The sequence below is a fragment of the Nothobranchius furzeri genome, chromosome 14, assembly GCF_043380555.1.
Source record: "Nothobranchius furzeri strain GRZ-AD chromosome 14, NfurGRZ-RIMD1, whole genome shotgun sequence".
Taxonomy (NCBI): Eukaryota; Metazoa; Chordata; class Actinopteri; order Cyprinodontiformes; family Nothobranchiidae; genus Nothobranchius; species Nothobranchius furzeri.
This window is the reverse complement of record NC_091754.1, coordinates 62,589,421-62,610,062: the sequence shown is the minus strand read 5'-3', so window position 1 is coordinate 62,610,062 and position 20,642 is coordinate 62,589,421. Positions and strand designations below refer to the sequence as shown.

Below are 20,642 nucleotides of genomic sequence, written 5' to 3'. Positions count from 1 at the left end.
TTTTCTTTCATCATGCAAACATGTACTCTGATAGGTTTATTTATTTATTTTTTTGTTGTGATTTCAGGCTACCATGGAGCAGTTGGAGGTCCGGGTATTTGGGCTCTAGCTGTTGTTTTCCTAATCAGCATCATTGCAATTGGCTCTTTCATCCTATATAAGTTTAAAAGGTGAGCTTTATCTTATGCTAAAGAGTTGTAATGTCTACCAGGTCCTTATGGGAAACCCAGTAGGTTCACAGGGGATTTCTTTAAAGGAACAGTGTGTAGTTTCCCTGGCGATAGGGGCCAATACTTATCTAAATCATTGCAAGCAATCATTATATTTGTGTTCAAATAAAACCGTACCAACAGATGGTCATTAAGGTCAAAAATCCTTGGGAGTGCAACCTCGAGCAAAATAACAAGAACATCAGATTCCCTTTCATCACTGGCAATGAGTGTAGAGGTAGACGTGTGAAACAACATTTATTAATGCTGAAAGTTTTCTAACCATTTATTACAATTCAGTAAATGCATTCTGTCCTCACGGGCTTCCTTAGAAGAAAAATGGCTTCCAATATGGCGTCGCCTAGAGACTTAGACCCTCTCCCATGTATTTTAAAACAGATTTTTATGGTTACGTGTTATAAAACCATCAATATCTTTCAACAACTGGATATCTTTTAATTCATTTACAACAAAATTTCAATGGATATTTCCATAGATTAATGGGAAAAACTACACATTGTCACTTTAATCTTATAAACTTCAGTTTTAAAGCTTGACACAATGTCATTTTTTATCATCGAAATAGAGCGTTCCTTGTAGGATATAGGAAATGTTTTCAACAACATAAAGAGGTCCAGTTTCCTTTTTTAGAACCTCCTAAAATGTACACAACCTTGAGCCTTTACCAGCAAGAAGCATGTCAGTTCAAACCAATACAAAAGATAACTAAATCTTGTGATAATAACTTGTTTTTTTCAATTTCCTGAGAATGTTTTATAATAAACTGATTAGGCTACCTGTAAAGGTCAACTTCACTTTAAATATTTCAATTATAATTTCTGATTATGATCAGTTATTCTGTTTGTCATGCACGCTGAACATGAAAATAGTCTCTTACCCCGATTTCCTGCTCTAGCTTTTGACTCATCCCTCTTGACCCCATCATGACAGGGAAGGCTGTTGTTGGTTCAGCATCCAGGAAACAGCAGAGAACATTTCAACTAGCGATATCTAACCGTTAGCATTAGCAACTCCACCACACCGCGGAACTCCTTCAGACTCGTGTTACTTGTGGAGATAAAACGTCATCAGTGGTAGAGTCACGTTGCCGTTAACCGATTAGAGGAGAGATGTCCAAATATTAGAAAATAAGACTCTAAATCCTCCAGCTCACTTCTCCATCCTCAAACAGGTGCACCAGAGCTTTTATTCCCCAGACAATGTACGAGTTACGAGGGATTCATGCTAGAAACCGCTACAAATGTAATAAAAATATAAGTTGACCTTTAAAAACCCCATCGTAACTTTTTCACATCTATTTCCTATTTTCTGTTCTGTATTTATATCTACAAGTTCAATAAATTTGCAATAAGTGTTCTGGATCAGACCTTCTGCTTCACGCATTCCTCGTTCTTATTATAAAACATTTTATAGTTTCATAGGATAATTTTTCACTATATAAAAATCATTCATCTAGAATAGATTCAGTTGTGTTATGCATCATTAGCTTAGTTTACAGGATTAGTTCTAGATATTTTCTGTGCATGTTTTATGTTTACACCATTAACTCACAAGTATCACGCTTCAGGTTCTAGAACAGAACTTTTCACCAAAAAGTCACTTGAATTTAGAATGCAGTACGGAATACCGCCCCTTCTCATGACAACAACAAATCCCACAGTCCTTGGCTTAGGACTGAGGACGCCTATCCCCCACTGTTTTTCAGGAAGCTTCCAGGCAACCGCAACATTTACGCCCAGATGCACAACGAGAAGGAGCAGGAGATGACCAGCCCTGTAAACCACAGCGAGGATACTCAGCACATCATCCAAGGCGAGGAGTTCATAGACGATGACCTGGACTCACAGACTTTAGGTAACAGCGCAGGAAGCAGCCTCGCCTTCCGATCCCTCATCAGGACCACCACTAACCACCACTACTAAAACCCGAGCCACTAACTCCAGCAGCTAACAGAAACCAAGGTACTGGATGACTTCCGTTTCTATACTTTTAAAATGTCTGTTATTGTTAGAAATACATTTAATGTTCATCACCATGGTAATACACGTGTTCATCACCATGGTAATGCACGTGTGTTCATCACCATGGTAATACACGTGTGTTCATCACCATGGTAATACACGTGTTCATCACCATGGTAATACACGTGTTCATCACCATGGTAATACACGTGTGTTCATCACCATGGTAATACACGTGTTCATCACCATGGTAATACACGTGTGTTCATCACCATGGTAATACACGTGTGTTCATCACCATGGTAATACACGTGTGTTCATCACCATGGTAATACACATGTGTTCATCACCATGGTAATACACACGTGTTCATCACCATGGTAATACACGTGTTCATCACCATGGTAATACACGTGTGTTCATCACCATGGTAATACACGTGTGTTCATCACCATGGTAATACACATGTGTTCATCACCATGGTAATACACGTGTTCATCACCATGGTAATACACGTGTGTTCATCACCATGGTAATACACATGTGTTCATCACCATGGTAATACACATGTGTTCATCACCATGGTAATACACATGCTGGAAAATCATGCTGCCCAGTGTACATCAGTCTGAGCTGTATTTATCAGTTCTGTAAACTAAGAAACTGAAATAAAATTTAAAGTCATATGAAATGGGGGCAAACATATTAAACGGAGCGACAACCATTACGGTAAGAATCGGTGAGATCAGTGGTGGCTTCTGACCTGAACCATTCGGCCCAGAACCAACATCACAGCAGCTCAGTATTGTAGTTAAGCCACATCATGAGCAAACGTACACGAAAGTACCTGATACTAGTCCTGTTGGGAACATTCTGCAGCACTTAACACACAAGTGTTTTGGTCTAATAGTGTTTGTAAAATAATACACCTTTTGAACGCTACCTGTCTTTAGTTATGTACACCTAGTGAACCACGTGCAAATCAATACAAATTCTTAGTTTTTTTATGCTAAGAGCTTGTGTTCATATTAAAGCCAGTATTTCAGTCCTAGTCCCACTGCTCCCTCAGTGGCTTTGCCTTCTTTTGGCTGAACATGGCAGGGCTTCCACCCCACTGTGGTGGAGGGGTTTGCATGACCCAATGATCCTATAGCAGCTAAGTGGTGTGAGGCTTTACGCCCTCTGGTAGGGTCAGGCATGGCAAACAGGTCCTAGGTGAGGGATCAGATGAATACAGGGTGTCCGCGGGGTTTTAAAAAGTATTAAAAAGTGATAAATAAAAATAGTCAAATTTAAGGCCATTAAAAGTGTTAAATTTGGTCTCAGAGGTATTATTTTTTCCAAATTAGGTATTATTTTTTTCAGACTATCAGATGTCGTATTCTGAACATCGACATAGAAATATATTCTGAATGAAATGTGTTGAACGATTATAAAAACAAAACAAGCTGATTATTTGCTCCTCCCACTTGCGCTGCCCTGAGTTGCAAATGAAGCGCTCCTCCACAGTGTTGCCAACCTGGCAACTTTGACGCTATTTCTAACAGCTTTTCAGACCCCCTTCTTGTCTTTTTAAATCTTAAAAGTACCTAGCGAACACCTCAGAAACATCTCTGGTAACCTTAGCTACTTTCTGGATAACTATCGTCGTTTCCTGCAGGTTAGCTAAACACTCCGCCTGCGCTCCGGACCGTTCTTCAGGACATTAGGAAAGGGAATGGTGCAGTGATGTGTCAGTTGCTAAAGAAACAGCTCTCAGAGTCGGCTCTGTTGGAGTAACCAGAGTGAGTGACACACACACCGCACCTGCGGACTCCTGAGCCACTAAAAACGGCTAAATGTGCGCGTGCGGCGCGCTAAACACACGTGCAGCTTGCCCCTGATTGCTGTGAGACCGGGTTGGGGGGGGGGGGGGGGTGCAGCTGTGGTTGGGACAATTATTACATTAACTGATGGACTTGTAAATAAATAGTTTATAAATAAGGTAGAAATAAGTTTCTCACGCTGATAAATAATAACTAATCTCTCTGAGGGCACAGTGCTAGTGCACGCTCCTACAGCACCTTGACACGACTCAATAAATGTTATGCAACATTTAGTGAACAGCAATTTGCATGTATTTGTTATAAATGCCACTGTATAATTCTTGCTATCAGTATTTGCAAGATATTGGTATTTGGGTCTGTACTGGTTAGACTTAAATGAGTTAAACCAAGGTCTATAGCCCTTGGGTCATACACTATGAGCTATAAGTATATTGTCTTTTTATACTGGGAATCAGGAGTTATTTTAGTGATCATCTTGTTTTTTGTTTATTTTTGCCCTGATTGTGCCCTGAGCAGTTTTATGACTGAATTAAAAAAAAATCAACATAAATTGAAAAATCGTCTTAAATAATCGAGATCTCAATTTCAGTCACAATAATCGTGATTATTGTTTTTGCCATAATCGAGCAGCCCTACTTTAGCATATCCGGTCACATAATGATGATGTCATATTCAGTGGTCGTTGTGCATCATTTCAGGCCTCGTGGTCAACTGTCTGAACCGCTGAACATAAGTGCCTGGCTTATTTTCTAAGTAAAATAAATATGTGCAATACGTTGTCAACATCAGTGAGTCTCTAAGTCTATTCTTTTTGTATGTTATATATGTTAAAATATGTGTAAATAGGTCGCTGATTAACACTTGCAATTTAGTGTTGTGATGGTTTTAAAAATATTCTGAAGGTAGTAAAAAAAAGTATTAAAAAGTAGTAAATTTTACTTAAGGATTGCTGTATATACCCTGGAATACTATAAGTGGAAACGGTGTTCCCTTACCGGGATGCTGGTCATTGGGGCCCCCATCTGGAACCAAGCGAGGGCGTCAGGCACATTGGTGAGCACCTGCTGACTGGGCTTTCAACCATGGAGCCTGGCCACATGCAGCCCAAAAAGGAGATGTGGATCTCCCTTCCCATGGGCTCACCACTTGTGGGAGGGGCCAGAGGGGTCAGGTGCAGTGTGAAATGAATGGTAGCTGAAGGCATGGATCCGACCTTCTTCTACAGACGTACGTGAAAATGTCACCTCTCTCTTGTGGTGAAATAGCCTGAGTTGTTGTGTGAGGTTGGGAGGTTCTGGCTAGATATAGTTGTCTCACCTTGATGTATGGCTCTGGCCAAAGGCAGACTGGCAATCTGTGAGTGTGAAAGAATGAGATCATGGATTCAAGCAGCCAAAATGAGTTTTCTGTGCAAAGTGGCTGGGTTGGCCCTTGGAGATAGGGAAAGTAGCTCGGTCATCCGTGAGAGACTCGGAATAGACCCGCTGCTTCTCAAGAGGAGCCAGTTGAGGTGGCTCTGGCGTCTGATTGGGATGCCTCCTGGACAATTCCCTGAGGTTTTCTGGGCACGTCCAACTGGGAGGAGACCTAAAGGAAGACCCAGGACACGCTGGAGGGACTATGTCTCTCGGCCAGCCATGGAATGCCTTAGGACTTCCACGGAAGAGCTGGCCCAAATGCCTGGGGGGAGGGAAGTCTGGGCCTCCCTGCTTAGACTGCTGCCCTCGTGACCTGACCCCAAGCAGAGGAAAATTAATGTATAGAGCTCCAGGAGTTGACGTCACTTCTCCCGGCATGCAACAGTTCAAATCAAAACGGTGCCATCTTGGCAGGCAGAAGCCCACAGCTGGGCTATTTGTTATTGTCAGAAAACTCAATCAAACGGGGAATATGGGAGATTCCTGTTGTGCCCCAGGATGCAGAACAGACGCTGACGACATAAGGAATGAGCCATCTACAGGATTCCCCAAGATCCGGAGCGCCGCAAACGTTGGATCATTGTAATAAAACGCGCTAGTGACCGGGCTAAAATGAAGCTGTGGGATCCCGAGAGTAAAGGTTTTCACTTATGCAGCGACCGCTTCACATCAGGTACTTAAACCAACGTTTCCTCAACTGTGTATGGTATTTATTTTAAATGCTTTTATTACGATTCTTAGTGGGCTTCCTAAACTTATTTTGGCGGGGCTTTTTCCGTCTTATTACTCATAGCAACAAGTAAACGTCACGTAAAACGTTGCCTCGTGAGTTCTGCGTGCTGCCGTTTACGTGTTTTATGATCACAGCAATTAACCGGCTAAGCTGTATTTCATTTTTAAGCAACGGTTGATCAATTGTCAGATCACACATAAAAAGCACTTTGGATTGCTATTATCTGTCTCACCGAGACAGATCTCAGACAGATCCTGAGACGCTCCTGCCTGACATATTTATTTTATTCATGGAAAAAAATCAGACTAGTGATTTCTCTTGGCGTTCAGTTTATACATTCAAACAGCACAGCACTCTATTTAAACTACTTACATGTAAATCTATGTTATTTGTCCATCCATCCATTTTCATCCGCTTATCCGGAGTCGGGTCGCGGGGGCAGTAGCCTAAGTCGAGAGGCCCAGACTTCCCTCTCCCCAGCCACGTGGGCCAGCTCCGCCGGGTAAATCCCAAGGCGTTCTCTGGCCAGGTCCGCTCCGACAGCTTCTGGCGTTTTTACAAAGTATCCCAGGGGCACGGTAATGGTCGGAGATGATTAGTCGATTTAATTTCTGACTATATAAAATGATTTCTTCATGTGAAGTAAACTCCGACGGAGTAAAATCCAAGCCGATGCCGTTCATTTTGCTTACCTTTGTTGCCTGCCAACATGGCGTCTACTCTGAGAGTCACGTGACGTCCGGAGCTCTATAGATCAAAGGCTATGAAAAATGCTGGTTAGCATGCTGTACAATATTGATTTGTTTTTGTTTGCTGTCATTTCAACACAGAACAGCCAAAATGGTCAAAGAAATTCCACTGTTTTAAAAAACATAACATAAGTGGGACATTTATTCCCTCAAGTATTGATTACATGTCATTGAGTGATGTCATTCAACCAAAAATAACATTAGTAAATATATTGACTTGGCGTTTGTTGATCAGCAGAAACATTCAATGGTTTTTAACCCAATATTTCAAACAATAATTCATTAAACAAGAACATTTGACAGTCTTTATGCTGGGTTGGGCCCATTACTCAAACATTCACTTTTATTGGTCTTTCTTTAGGCATTCCTTATTCTTCCAACATTTACTTGTTGCTCATTTGCTTGTCTGTTTCTTATTCTAACCTGTCTCCAGGCAACCACTCAGGTGTGGTCTTGAGCATCACCTCCAGAGAATTACACTCTTACCTGACCAGCTGATGGCTTCCGTGGCAACGCTGACGAGCTAGCCCAGCCAAGCCGAGCCAGCTAACAAGCACAGGGACTCTGCCTTCCTCCCACCCTCAAACCCCACTGGAGACTTCCTGTCCACCCTTTGACCTCTTTAATTTGCATAATTTTGGATGTGATTTGTTCAGATCTGTGTTTGTGACGTATACTTTCCCTCCTTTTCATCTCATCTCCAAACTTTTTTTTTTTTTCGTTTGAGGTTTGGGTGGCTTGTCTGTGCTTTAAAAAAAAAATCTAAACAAGTCCATTTTCTATCTGTTACTGTTTGAAATAGCCACCACGTACTCACTCCACTGGCTTCCTGTAAGAGACAGTTGAACAATCGAGGCTACTGCCATCAGCTGGTGTCTGAGCTCTAAATGAAAGCTGCATTATGTTAGTTTTTAATCTTCCTCATGAAGTTTTCTTCATTTCTCCTCAAAAGTACCACTCGTTTCTCTCCCTTTCAAGGCAATAATAATCTCAATGGAATGTACAGTTTGATAAACCCTTGTGGCTTTGCACACGAAGAGCATGCAAACACAAGAGGGCGGTGTTGCACTTTCTTACATTTCCACTCACATGTACTCCACTCTTTCTTGGATTACACACCCTGTTGTACTCACAGCTTTGTTATTCTTCTAGAGTCGTTTTAAGATTGTTATTTCAAATCCTTTGTCTGTCCCATGGTGCCTAAAACTGCAAGTCTAGATCTGCTTGGTGACATCTGTTAACATGTTTAGGTATTTGTTCTTCTTTTTTAAGTATAATTATGGCCCTTTTTCCTTCTCCTCTTTACGTTCTCTTGGTCAGTGCAGAATCCGACCTCAAGAGAAATGTTTTCCACCACTGAGAAGAAGGTAGTAGATGTATTCAGTATCAGCCTATATTAGGCGTAGCCCACGGTGGAATCACGTCTTCTTAAAGGGTTGGTTTGTTTTATGTAAATGTGTAAATATGAACAAACAACTCCACCTTGTAAATATTCTCATCGACATGTGTGTGTTTTACACTACTACCAAAATATCGCCTTTTTTTTCTTTCTTTCTTCCTGAAGTAATTTGCCCGTGGATTTGCTCGAACTGACACCAAATCTTGCTCTTTCCAGTTTCATCACAGCTTCTTGCTTGATCTTTTTTCACTATTTTTGTCTCATGAGTGAGATTTATCTTCAAAAGTTTGATTGTATACTAGAAACGAGTTCACTGTCTAAAAAGGCACTCACAGTTACTGAATATGGTACTGATTATTATATACGGATATTTTTGATACACATCAAGTTTTTTTTCCGTTAAACACTGCTTAGTGTTTTTGTTTTCAGTTTTCTTTTGTGTTTGCACTAATCAAGGAGTACAATACAGGAGCTGAACTATTACACAAACTAAATCAAAAGGTCTTTGGGTTGAGGACCTTGGAGGTCACCAAAACCACCATTATCATCAAGACCTGTCTTTGGTTAACCCCATGTTCAACAGCAGGTGGATTTGCTCACTCTGGTTTAAATCATCTTTTGTACATATTCTGCTCACGTTCGTCTTGATCCTGCTTTTTTAGTGAGGTATGGTCTTTGTATCAATGTCCCTTCAACAAAAGGGAAAATGAGGGGTGATAGTTTTCCACTTGTGCCGGTCAAGGACCTTCACCAATGATGACACAGACGTTGTGATTTGTGCCACACTGCTTTCCTTTTTTATCTGTTTGTTTTGATTAAACTGATGTGCGTTCTCTTCAGGAAGCATAGCACACTGAACCTGCATCTTGAAATAAATCACTCCCATGACTTGTATGTCTGTTTTTATTTTCTAAGCTTTCATTCAAATTTAGCATTCACATTCAGCCGGGGTCTTCTACACAGAGCAGTAATTGGGCTTGTGAAGACAAGCAAGCGAGGGTAGTCACAGGTTTCACATGTGATGGCATGGCACCTAACCCTAACCTAACTGTAAAAAACTATATTTTCATTTTGTGTGTGTAACGTCCAGCAATGGTCAGTTTTTAGGTACAGTTTGGCCATTCAACATCTATTCAACATCTGGTCAAAAAGGAGACACAAGACTACATGTGTTCCCTTTAAATTGGCCTGCCTTCATCCCATCAGCTCAGAGCCTCTGCAGCTCTGAACACAGATAACCAGTGTTGGGAGTAATGCGGTACAAAAGTAATTAATTACTGTAATGCATTACTTTTTGCTGTAATGTGGTAATGTAAGGCATTACAGGGAAAGAAAATGGTAATATTTACTCGGTACAATTGTCAGTAACGCGGTAATTACAATGCATTTTTAAACCCAGAATCAAGATGTGTTCCTTAAAAATTCAAATTGCGGGAAACCCGAAGAAAGATCCGGTATCTGCATATATTACGTCATTTATGGACTCAGCTTTGCGGGCAGAGAGGACGCCGCGGTAACGGCTCAACTGCGTCCTGCACGCGGCCGCTGCAACATTCACAAAATCGCTCCACTAAAACAAAATAATTCACTTGCGATCGTTCATATCAGCGCATGTTCTCTGGTATTTTGTGCTTTTCTGACGTGCTTTGCCTCAGCTGAGTTCATAATCTGTGCCCCGGTGATTTCAACTCATTACTGCTGGAGCGCCGCGCATGTGAAGATCCCTTTGGCTGATCGTTAGAAAGTAGGAAATCTATTTTACAGTTTTTTTCTAGAAGACGGAGAAAACATGCAGCATGCAGGGAGGTTAGAGAGAGAAAGGGCCGGAAATTATTCAAATAAAATCAAGAAACTCCTCCTTGAACCGTCACCTTATCGTGGTGGAGGAGTTTGAGTGCCCTAATGATCCTAGGAGCTATGTTGTCTGGGGCACTTAGTGCCCCTGGTAGGGTCTCCCATGACAAATTGGTCTTAGGTGAAGGGTGAGACAAAGAACGGTTCGAAGGATCTTTCATGGCGGTTAAAACGAAGAGTCGGAGTACCCGGCCCGGAGGGTTACCGGGGTCCCACCCTGGAGCCAGGCCTGGGGTTGGGGCCCGTGAGCGAGCGCCTGGTGGCCGGGCTTTCGCCCATGGGGCCCGGCCGGGCCCAGCCCGAACCGGATACATGGGCTCGTCCAACTGTGGACCCACCACCCGCAGGAGGAACATGAAGGGTCCGGTGCAATGCGAATCGGGTGGCAGACCAAGGCGGGAGCCTTGGCGGTCCAATCCCCGGACAAGAAAACTAGTTTTTGGGACATGGAACGTCACCTCGCTGGCGGGGAAGGAGCCGGAGCTTGTGGCAGAGGTTGAGCGGTACCGGCTAGATATAGTCGGACTCACCTCGACACATTGCATTGGCTCTGGAACCCGAGACCTGGAGAGGGGTTGGACACTCTACTTTGCTGGAGTTGCTCCGGGTGAGAGGCGGAGGGCTGGGGTTGGCTTTTTGTTAGCCCCGAGACTCTCTGCCTGTGTGTTGGGGTTTACCCCGGGGGACAAGAGGGTAGCTTCCTTGCGCCTTCGGGTCGGGGAACGGGTCCTGACTGTTGTTTGTGCGTATGGGCCAAATATCAGTTCAGAGTACCCACCCTTTTTGGAGTCCCTGGGACGAGTGCTAGATAGTGCTCCATCAGGGGACTCCGTTGTCCTGCTGGGGGACTTCAATGCTCACGTGGGCAATGACAGCTTGACCTGGAGGGGTGTGATTGGGAGGAACAGCCCACCTAATCTGAACTCGAGCGGTGTTTTGTTATTGGACTTCTGTGCAAGCCGCAGTTTGGCCATAACGAACACCATGTTCGAACATAAGGATGCCCACCGGTACACTTGGTACCAGGGCAGCCTAGGTCACAGGTCGATGATAGATTTTGTAGTCGTATCATCTGACCTGCGGCCGTATGTTTTGGACACCCGAGTGAAGAGAGGGGCGGAGCTGTCAACTGATCACCACCTGGTGGTGAGTTGGATCAGATGGCAAGGGAACATGCCCCGTAGACCTGGCAGACCCAAACGCATAGTGAGGGTCTGCTGGGAACGCCTGGCAGAAGAACCTGTCAAGACGGTCTTCAACTTCCACCTCCGGCAGAGATTTGACCACGTCCCGAGAGCAGTGGGGGACATTGAGTCCGAGTGGGCCTTGTTCCACTCTGCGATTGTCGAGGCGGCTGTTGCTAGCTGTGGTCGTAAGGTGGCCGGTGCCAGTCGTGGTGGCAACCCCCGTACCCGCTGGTGGACACCAGAGGTTCGGGGAGCCGTCAGGCTGAAGAAGGAGGCCTACAGGGCGTGGCTGGTCTGTGGGTCTCCGGAGGCAGCAGACAGGTACCGGATAGCCAAGCGGGGTGCAGCAGTGGCAGTTGCCGAGGCAAAATCTCGGGCGTGGGAGGAGTTTGGTGAGGCCATGGAGAAAGACTATCGATCGGCTCCAAAGAGGTTCTGGCAAACTGTCCGGCGCCTCAGGAGAGGAAGGCAGCAACTCGCTCACACTGTTTACAGTGGGGATGGGGAGCTGCTGACGTCAACTGAGGCTATAGTCGGACGGTGGAAGGAATACTTTGAGGAGCTCCTCAATCCCACCAATGCGCATTCCGAGGAGGAACCAGAGCTGGGAGGCCTGGGGATGGACTGTCCGATCTCGGGGGCAGAAGTTGCTGAGGTAGTCAAACAACTACACAGCGGCGGAGCCCCGGGGGCGGATGAGGTTCGTCCTGGGTATCTCAAGGCAATGGATGTTGTAGGGCTGTCATGGTTGACACGTCTCTACAACATTGCGTGGTCATCGGGGGCAGTTCCTAGGGAGTGGCAGACCGGGGTGGTGGTCCCCATCTTTAAGAAGGGTGACCTGAGGGTGTGTTCCAACTATAGGGGGATCACACTCCTCAGCCTCCCTGGAAAGGTCTACTCCAAGGTACTGGAGAGGAGGGTCCGATCGATAGTTGAATCTCAGATAGAGGAGGAGCAATGTGGTTTTCGTCCTGGCCGTGGAACTGTGGACCAGCTCTATACCCTTGCAAGGGTGATGGAGGGGGCATGGGAGTTTGCCCAACCAATCCACATGTGCTTTGTGGATTTGGAGAAGGCTTATGACCGTGTCCCCAGGGGCACCCTGTGGGGGACGCTCCAGGAGTATGGGGTGGGTGGCTTTCTGTTAAGGGCCATTCAGTCCCTTTACCAGAGGAGCGTGAGTTTGGTCCGCATAGCCGGTAGTAAGTCGGACCTGTTCCCAGTGAGGGTTGGACTCCGCCAGGGCTGCCCTTTGTCACCGGTTCTGTTCATCACTTTTATGGACAGAATTTCTAGACGCAGCCGTGGTGTGGAGTGTGTCGAGTTTGGTGGCAGGAGAATCTCGTCTCTGCTTTTTGCGGATGATGTGGTCCTCCTAGCTTCATCCAGCTCTGACCTTCAGCTCTTGCTGGGTAGGTTCGCGGCCGAATGTGAAGCGGCTGGGATGAGGATCAGCACCTCCAAATCTGAGACCATGGTTCTCGACCGGAAAAGGGTGGCTTGCCACCTCCGGGTCGGGGGAGAGGTCCTACCTCAAGTGGAGGAGTTTAAGTATCTCGGGGTCTTGTTCACGAGTGAGGGTAGGAGGGATCGGGAGATCGACAGGCGGATTGGTTCGGCGTCTGCAGTGATGCGGACGCTGAGCCGATCTGTCGTGGGGAAGAGGGAGCTGAGCCAGAAAGCCAGGCTCTCGATTTACCGGTCGATCTACGTCCCAATCCTCACCTATGGTCATGAGCTTTGGGTAATGACCGAAAGAACGAGATCGCGGATACAAGCGGCTGAAATGAGTTTCCTCCGTAGGGTGGCCGGGCTCAGCCTTAGAGATAGGGTGAGGAGCTCGGACATTCGGGAGGGACTCGGAGTAGAACCGCTGCTCCTCCGGATCGAAAGGAGCCAGTTGAGGTGGTTTGGGCATCTGGTCAGGATGCCTCCTGGACGCCTCCCCGGGGAGGTGTTTCGGGCATGTCCTGCCGGCAGAAGGCCCCCGGGTCGACCCAGGACACGTTGGAGAGGTTACATCTCCAATCTGGTCCGGGAACGCCTTGGGGTCCTGCCGGAGGAGCTGGTGGACAAGGCCGGGGAGAGGACGGCCTGGAGCTCCCTAGTTGGGATGCTGCCCCCGCGACCCGGACCCGGATAAGCGGAGGAAGACGAGACGAGAAAATCAAGAAAAAAAAGTAGGTAGATTTATCCCCAATACACATTTTTACCAGTGAAAAGCAATAATATATATAAACATTTAATATTTATACATGTGATAGAATCAGATCACCCCAGAGGTCAGTCCCACATCCAGGGCCGTATCAAGGCATTTGGGGACCAAGGCAGATATAGGCTTGGAGCCCCCACCACCTCACTCCCTGCTCAGTTAATATAAGATGGCAGCGTGCTGAGAGTACAGATTGTTGTTGCTTTTATTTAATAAACAATCATTTTAAAGCACTGTTATTATATCTGACTGTTTTTAACAGCAATCCTAGCTCAGACACCACATCACCTTCCACATATATGTCATGAGCTCACTGAGCGTCACATGACCAGATTCATATTGAAGTTGTATTGGTGAAAGTAACTTAAAGTAATGCAAAAGTAGTGTAATGCCTTACAAAAAATTAGTAATATTGTAATGTAATGAATTACTTTAAAATGAGGGTAACAAGTAATAAATAATGCATTACAGTTTTGAAGTAACTTGCCCAACACTGCAGATAACGAATTGTCAACAATAATGTTCTCTTCTCAAGGTTCAAGCTTTCCTTGTCGTCTTTCAGGTCTTCATGCCTCCATATAAGGAACACTCCAGCTCGGATAAGTTGCTAAATCAAGAATGATTTCCTAAATCAATATGAACTTCTCCACAAATTATAAGCAAGATAGTCATTAAATAAATGTTTGTTTATTGCTACTTATAATAATTATAATGAAATGCTTCATTAATCTGTGCTCAATGAATGAAGTTATGATTACAATGATTGAAATATGTTCCAGCATGTTTACATAGCAAGGTCATCACCGTTTGCACTCACACAAGAACAAAGTAAGGTTAAGTTAAACTCTGACACATAAATAGTCCTTTACCCCAGTCAGAGCATCCATATCAAAGAAGGCGTGTGCTAGAATACGATGCTTCTGCCACAATGTCATGGGCTCTATTTTGTCAAGCGTAAGGTTACACGCGATATGAGTTCCGCGTTATTCAATAAAGGCGGGGCCTCCCCTTTTGCTGAGCTGAGTGGGCATTGGGGCAGTGTGGCTTCTAGAGAGTGCCAAGTATGACTCCTGTGGTTTTGTATAGCTAGCGGATAACACAAGATCAGTATGACGGATACCAAGACCAGAGGTGGTTTGACTCCCGTGATAGGTGGACCACCAGCTCAGTGGCCTAGTGGTAGAGTGTCCACCCTGAGACTGGGAGATCAGGGGTTCGATTCCTGGTCGGGTCATACCAAAGACTTTGAAAAAATGGGACCCAATGCCTCCCTGCTTGACACTCAGCATTAAGAGTGTGATCGGGGGGGTTAAACCACCAAATGGTTCCCGAGCGCGGCTGTGTCTGCAGCTCACCGCTCCCCCAGGGGATGGGTCAAATGCGGAGAACAAATTTCGCACACACATCAGTGTGTGTGACAACTAATGGGACTTTAACTTTAACTTAACTTTTAACCTGAAGCTGCGATGTCAACAGGTTATGGGCCCAGACAAGTCCCGGATACGGTGGTTCATGGAAGAGGATTACCGCCGTGGTTTCACGGGGAGGAAGCCCGCTATCACATCAGCGAGAAAAGGTTTTTAGCATATATGAAAACCATCGGCCTCAAGGAGGTTATCCTGGGAAGACAGCTAGCAACGGGAGCTAACGACGCACAAGAAGCCGCAGAATTCGGTAGGAAAAATGAACTGGCATATGCAGAACTGTGTGGTTGTCTGGATGACAAAACGCCAACTTTAATCCTCTATGAGGCACCGGATGATGGCAAGAAGAGCCTAGAAATATTGAGGCACCATTTCGAGTCAGAAGAAAAACCGCAAATCTTCGGATTGTACACAGAGCTAAACAATGTGCAAATGGCTAACGGCGAAGAGCTAGCAGACTACCTAGCACGTGTGGAAAAGATAGTGGACGCTCTAAACAGAGCTAAAGAGACTCTGAGTGACGCCCTCCTGGTAGCGATGGTACTTAAAGGACTCACGCATGAATATGACCTGTTTTCTGTGCATGCTACGCAGACCAGGGAGACGCTAACTTTCGCCGAGTTCAAAGCTAGGCTAAGAAGTTTCGAGTGCACTCTCCGATACAGAGGCAAACCCCGCTCAGATGAAGTGATGGCAGCGAGTTACAAGACATCCAAACCGAAGTTCACAAAGGAAAAGAGGTACTTTTATGGAGAGTGTGTTATATGTGAGAAGATGGGACATAAAGCCAGAGACTGCAGAGACAAAAACAAGAAGCTATGGCAAAAAGTGGTTGGCGCTCACAGCAGCAACAAGGTGGTCACCGTCATTGACACCGGACAGGTCATTCACAACACCAAAGACAAACGAAAGCCCGCAAAGGAAGAGGAGTAGTATGTACTACGGCTGAGCGAGTGGAAGCCTCACGGAGCAGAGGAGCAAGGCCTACTGGTAGACAGCGGAGCATCGGCCCACATTATCACCGAAGAGGGAGCCTTCATCAGATTCGATGAGACGTTTCAGCCCGAGAACCACTTCATGCAGCTGGCAGACGGGACCCGGATCACCGGCAGCGTAAAGAGGAAGGGAGATGCGCAGATCCAGCTGACTGACTGCAACGGGAGAGTGGTGGGTGTCAAACTCGCAGACGCTCTGCTGATTCCTGGATACCCACAGTAGAGCCCTGCACGGGCCTAAAATCTGAGCCCGTGTCCGGCCCGGCCTGACTTTTTTTTTAACCTTTCATAATGTTTTAGCGTGATAGGGTGCTCAGCGTTCTAATTATCTGTGGGAAGCGTTCTGCAGTAAAAAAAAAAAAGAAAGAAAAGAAAGAAAAACGGCATCAATGCAGCTTTTTTTTCTAACAGAGCGTATTTTTCGAGCGGCAGATGAAATTTATGAACACTATATTAATTGGATGCGTTTGTAAATTTAATCTGCTCTGAAAATGCGCTCTTGTGCAATTAGAAAAAAAGCAGCGTTCTAATTTTCTAACTGGAAAGCGCATTTTCAGAGAGGCAGATTAAATAAACGTTCCCAATTAATTAAGCGTTTCTAAATTTAATCTGCCGCTCTGAAAATGCGCTCTCCAGTTAGAAAACAAAACAGCGATGAATGCTGTATTTTTTTAACTGCAGAGTGAATTTATTCACAGAAAAACAGAATGCTGCCCGTTTTCATGAGAATAAACGAATGGTTTCTGACATCAAAGTGGACATAAAACGGCGTATTAGAATAGGGACCCATGTTTCAATCAGCAGTTTGAGAATTCGTTCATACAGTATAGGCGCATTTATAAACCACACACACCTTAACTGAGCTGAACTAGTTGAACATCTTAGGTGTGCTCTTGCTATGTCGTATTTCTAATTCCATGCTGTAGTTCTTTTTTAAAACACAGAACAGTTTTGTTATCTGTTTTCCCGCTACGTTTCGTTTGTGGCTGGTCAGCCTGAGGAAGTTTGCAGCCTCAAACGAAACGTAGCGGAAAAACTGGTAACAAAACTGTTCTGTGTTTTAAAAAAGAACTACAGCATGGAATTAGGATATCTGGTTTTCTGGAAATTTGGGAAGACGGGAGCGATTGGAGGGCGACCCGCACCCACGGAAAGCACCGTCCATGTGGAGACTTCTCAGACTGGGACGTTACTTGAGGTGAATCGTAAGCTGAACAATGTTCTAGTTGCGATACCGGCATTAGTGCGCAAAATGGATGTCATCTCGGAGAGAGTCACCGGACGGTATGGACAAGCTTAAAACCCAAAATTGGCTTCACTGAAGGACTGGAAATGATCAGTTTATAGACTGAAGGCAGAGAGGAAAATGATCTCAGCCTGACCCAAACAAAGTCTTGTTATCTGAATCTGACGCCCTGGTAGCCTTGATCTTCAAGCGACTAAAACCCCCATGAAGGAATGCAGACAGATGCTGTGAAATTTTATTTAAAGTGCTTCTTATCCCTGCAAACAGTCAACGTCACATGGACGTGCAGATCATGTCTATATTGAGTCCGTTGGTCCAGACCACGTCTGTAGAACGTCCAAAGTAAGTCTTTGCACATTATCTGATCTGATCTTACACAATCTACTGTATAATAGATGTTTAATGGTAAATGTAGCCCGAACCTTCATGTTATAGACATAGAGGAGAAATATTAGTCACCACAGATCATTCTCATTTATCTCCAACAACAGGCATGATTTTTTACTTGTTTTAATTTTGTAAAAATAGGCTAACCAGACAGTTTCAAACCAGAGAAACATCATCCATTGAGTAATAGCATATTTTTTCTATTTCTGCTCATTAACTTGTTTCCTCCTGAGGTTTAGAAAAGTCACATAGTCTGATCTTCTCATTGGCTTATCAAAGGCAACCTAGTTATTATGCTGCTGTCAGCTGTCTTATGCAACCAGTCCTCATGAGCTCTGAGACGATGCTACTGTTGGTGATCTTCTGTGGAATCTGTAAGTTTCATAAGACTCAAGTCGTAGTTTTTGATGATGCTAACGGTTGCTCTAACATGATAGAGTTCTTCTTTCAGCTGTGATCCGGGTAGAGCCGGTCACCCAGGACACGGGTGTGAGATCCGTCGCAGTTGGAGAAAACATCACCTTACATTGCTTCTGCGACAGCCTGCTGGCGATGCACGTCTCCTGGTACCGACAAACCTTAGGAAGGAAACCTGAGCTCCTGTCTGTCATTTACAAATATGGCGACACATCCGACACATCCCACCAGCTGGAAAACAACCCCCGCTTTTCTGTACAAGTGAAGAACCGAGCGAATCACTTACTCATCTCTGACGCACGCCTGTCAGATTCAGCATCTTACTTCTGTGGAAGCTCCTACTCCAACACCATGGAGTTTGGTGACGGAGTCTTTTTAAGTGTTGCAGGTATAGTTTCTGTTATTTACTGGTTGTGATGTGTTCCTTCCATCAGTCACAGCTCAGTAAAAGACATGAAGGGAAATTCCTTTTTGAAAGTGAGTACACGTTGAACTGTAGTTCATAGATTTTAAAAACACACATAAACTTTTAAACTTGATGCTTTATGATGTAACACAATTTACATAAAAAGACCTAGTGGTGCAGGAAGGGCCAACTGTTGCTGCAATCCCATTACTGATTACACCGAACAAGAATATAAACGCAACACTTTTGTTTTTGCTCCCATTTTTCCTGAGCTGGACTCAAACATCGGACACTTTTTCTACATGCACAAAGGAAAGGAAGAAGGCGTTATGATCCCGCGCTAGTGGACAACACGCTCTGACCCCTGCTCCTGAGCTCTATTACAAATATCACTGGGGTACTAGACCTTGCTGGTTGTTCATGTTAACCCTTGTTTCATTAGCAGCTAACTAGGAACGACTCCATAGCTCGTGATGCTTCCTGTGCACATGTACCACCTCAAAAAGGGAAATAAATCAAGATTTGAGTCAAACAAACTTTAAATGTTCTTAGTTTTAAAGGAGATGATCCGTTTTGAGGAAATCATACTGTCTGACTGAATTCAGCAACTTTACACAAAGCAATTCATTTTTGTTTCACTTGACTTTTTAGAACCCAACCACGTGGAAATTCTTCAAGAACCAACATCTGAGATGGTCCAGCTAGGTGATTTTGTGACTTTTAAATGTGCAGTACGCACGGAGTGCTGTCATGGTGAACAGATAGTCTACTGGTTCAAAGATGGCTACTACCAACAACCCCTCCACACACAGACGGATCAGTGTCAGCCTGTCTCTGGTCGCCAATCGCCTTCGCTGAGATGTCTCTACCTATTACAGAAGAACAATCTGAGCTATTCGGATGCTGGAACGTATTACTGCGCTGTGGCCTCATGTGGACAAATAGTCCTAGGTAGTGGAAGCAAGCTGTTCATCGGGCACAACACCGAACGCCAGGCAGCTCAGATTAAACTCTTCGTCTGGCTCTCAGTCATTCGAGCTGGGATTCTCTGGGCCTTTATTGCCATGTGTCTCCTCATTTGTGCCTGTCAGAAGTAACACAGTCTATGAGATATGATTTACAAACATGTAACACATCAAAATGTTTTGAATTTACATTTGCCATTATGTAGTAACAGCATACATGATGTAATGTGTTTGATCAGGTATTTGAATGCCGTGTTGATTTAAACAATATCACACCTACTTACATGACATCAGTGAACCTGCAGTTCCTTCAGAATAAAATAAATCAGCTGATTCTAAAAGGCTTTCTTCTCTATCGCCTGCTTAGAAAGGCTGAAGACTGTAAACATTCAGAAGAAATTCTGTCTTACCGGTTTGTAAAAGTGGAAAGATTTTGTTTTCTAATGCACCTGTTTCAACAGTACCCGTTCAGAAGGTTGACGAATTATGCCGTAATAATTAAGCCCGTTAAAATTAGTTGTGTTAAAGCTGAGAAACCTTTAAGCTAAAGAATAGAAATGAGTCTTCAGTCTAATTTAAAAACTGCAGAGCATTCCCCAGCCAGGGCCCAACCACTTTGAAGGCTCGCCCAGGTTATAGCTCAGTGTAGACCACAGACGCAGGACTGCGGAAAGCAGCGAACGCATTGGAGCGGTTTACCGGTGGCTGAAGATCGACCGGTGTCTCCTCAGATACAACTTTAAAAACAAAGACTAAAAACTTCAAATGGATTCTGAATGCTGCTGCATTTTGCACCAACCTCATATTGTTTATGCCCTACTAGCCCCTGTCAGAACAGAATTACAATAGTCAAGCCTGGATGTGAGAAAAATGATAAATAGGGGAGGCGGATGATGAGCTGCACGTGATCCACTGATCCAAGCACCCCAGGAGCAACTTTAGTCAATCAGAAGAATCAACAGAAAAGGGATTTTGACCAGGGAGGGGCAGTCCCAGATTAGGGTGATCATCACATACAAATTCAGATTATTACAGAAATACACATGCATGCATGCTCGCACACACAAACATACACGCACATAGACACACACGCTGACAAGGTTTTGATCACCCATTTTTAAATTTTGGGCAGAGACTTCATGGGGGTGTCTAAAGGGATCCTTTTCCCACCCATTCCCAAAATGTGTCACGTTGCGGTGTTGGGAGGACCCAAAATGCAGGAACCCAAGA

General features: G+C 44.6%; 2 protein-coding genes across 10 annotated transcripts in view; both read left to right on the top strand.

Moving 5' to 3' along the window:
- The window catches only part of sorcs2 (sortilin-related VPS10 domain containing receptor 2), a 502,015-nt gene extending 494,401 nt beyond the window's left edge, over nt 1-7,614 (top strand). For 5 of the 9 annotated variants that reach the window (XM_070544299.1, XM_070544300.1, XM_070544296.1 and 2 more), the window contains 3 exons: nt 68-170; nt 1,891-2,191; nt 7,351-7,529. In XM_070544299.1, coding sequence (XP_070400400.1) covers nt 68-170; nt 1,891-2,152 — 365 coding nt within the window. In that variant the 3' untranslated portion in view covers nt 2,153-2,191; nt 7,351-7,529. Of the gene's footprint in view, nt 1-67; nt 171-1,890; nt 2,192-7,350 lie in introns of all 9 variants that reach the window. The other 4 variants (XM_070544298.1, XM_070544297.1, XM_070544302.1 and 1 more) reach the window with 3 other exon arrangements.
- Nucleotides 7,615-17,046: 9,432 nt separating this feature from the next.
- On the top strand, nt 17,047-19,748 carry LOC107376768 (uncharacterized). The gene is made up of 3 exons (XM_015946029.3): nt 17,047-17,998; nt 18,076-18,429; nt 19,099-19,748. The coding sequence occupies exons 1-3, from the start codon at nt 17,938-17,940 to the stop codon at nt 19,542-19,544; spliced, it is 861 nt and encodes a 286-aa protein (XP_015801515.3). The 5' UTR covers nt 17,047-17,937; the 3' UTR covers nt 19,545-19,748.
- Nucleotides 19,749-20,642: the final 894 nt, after the last annotated feature.

Bases quoted from the DNA above. Each gene is read 5' to 3' on its own strand.
- LOC107376768 (XM_015946029.3), top strand. From the start codon at position 17,938: ATGCAACCAGTCCTCATGAGCTCTGAGACGATGCTACTGTTGGTGATC. The intron at 17,999-18,075 runs GTAAGTTTCATA...TTCTTCTTTCAG, and splicing joins GGTGATCTTCTGTGGAATCT to CTGTGATCCGGGTAGAGCCG. The intron at 18,430-19,098 runs GTATAGTTTCTG...TTGACTTTTTAG, and splicing joins AGTCTTTTTAAGTGTTGCAG to AACCCAACCACGTGGAAATT.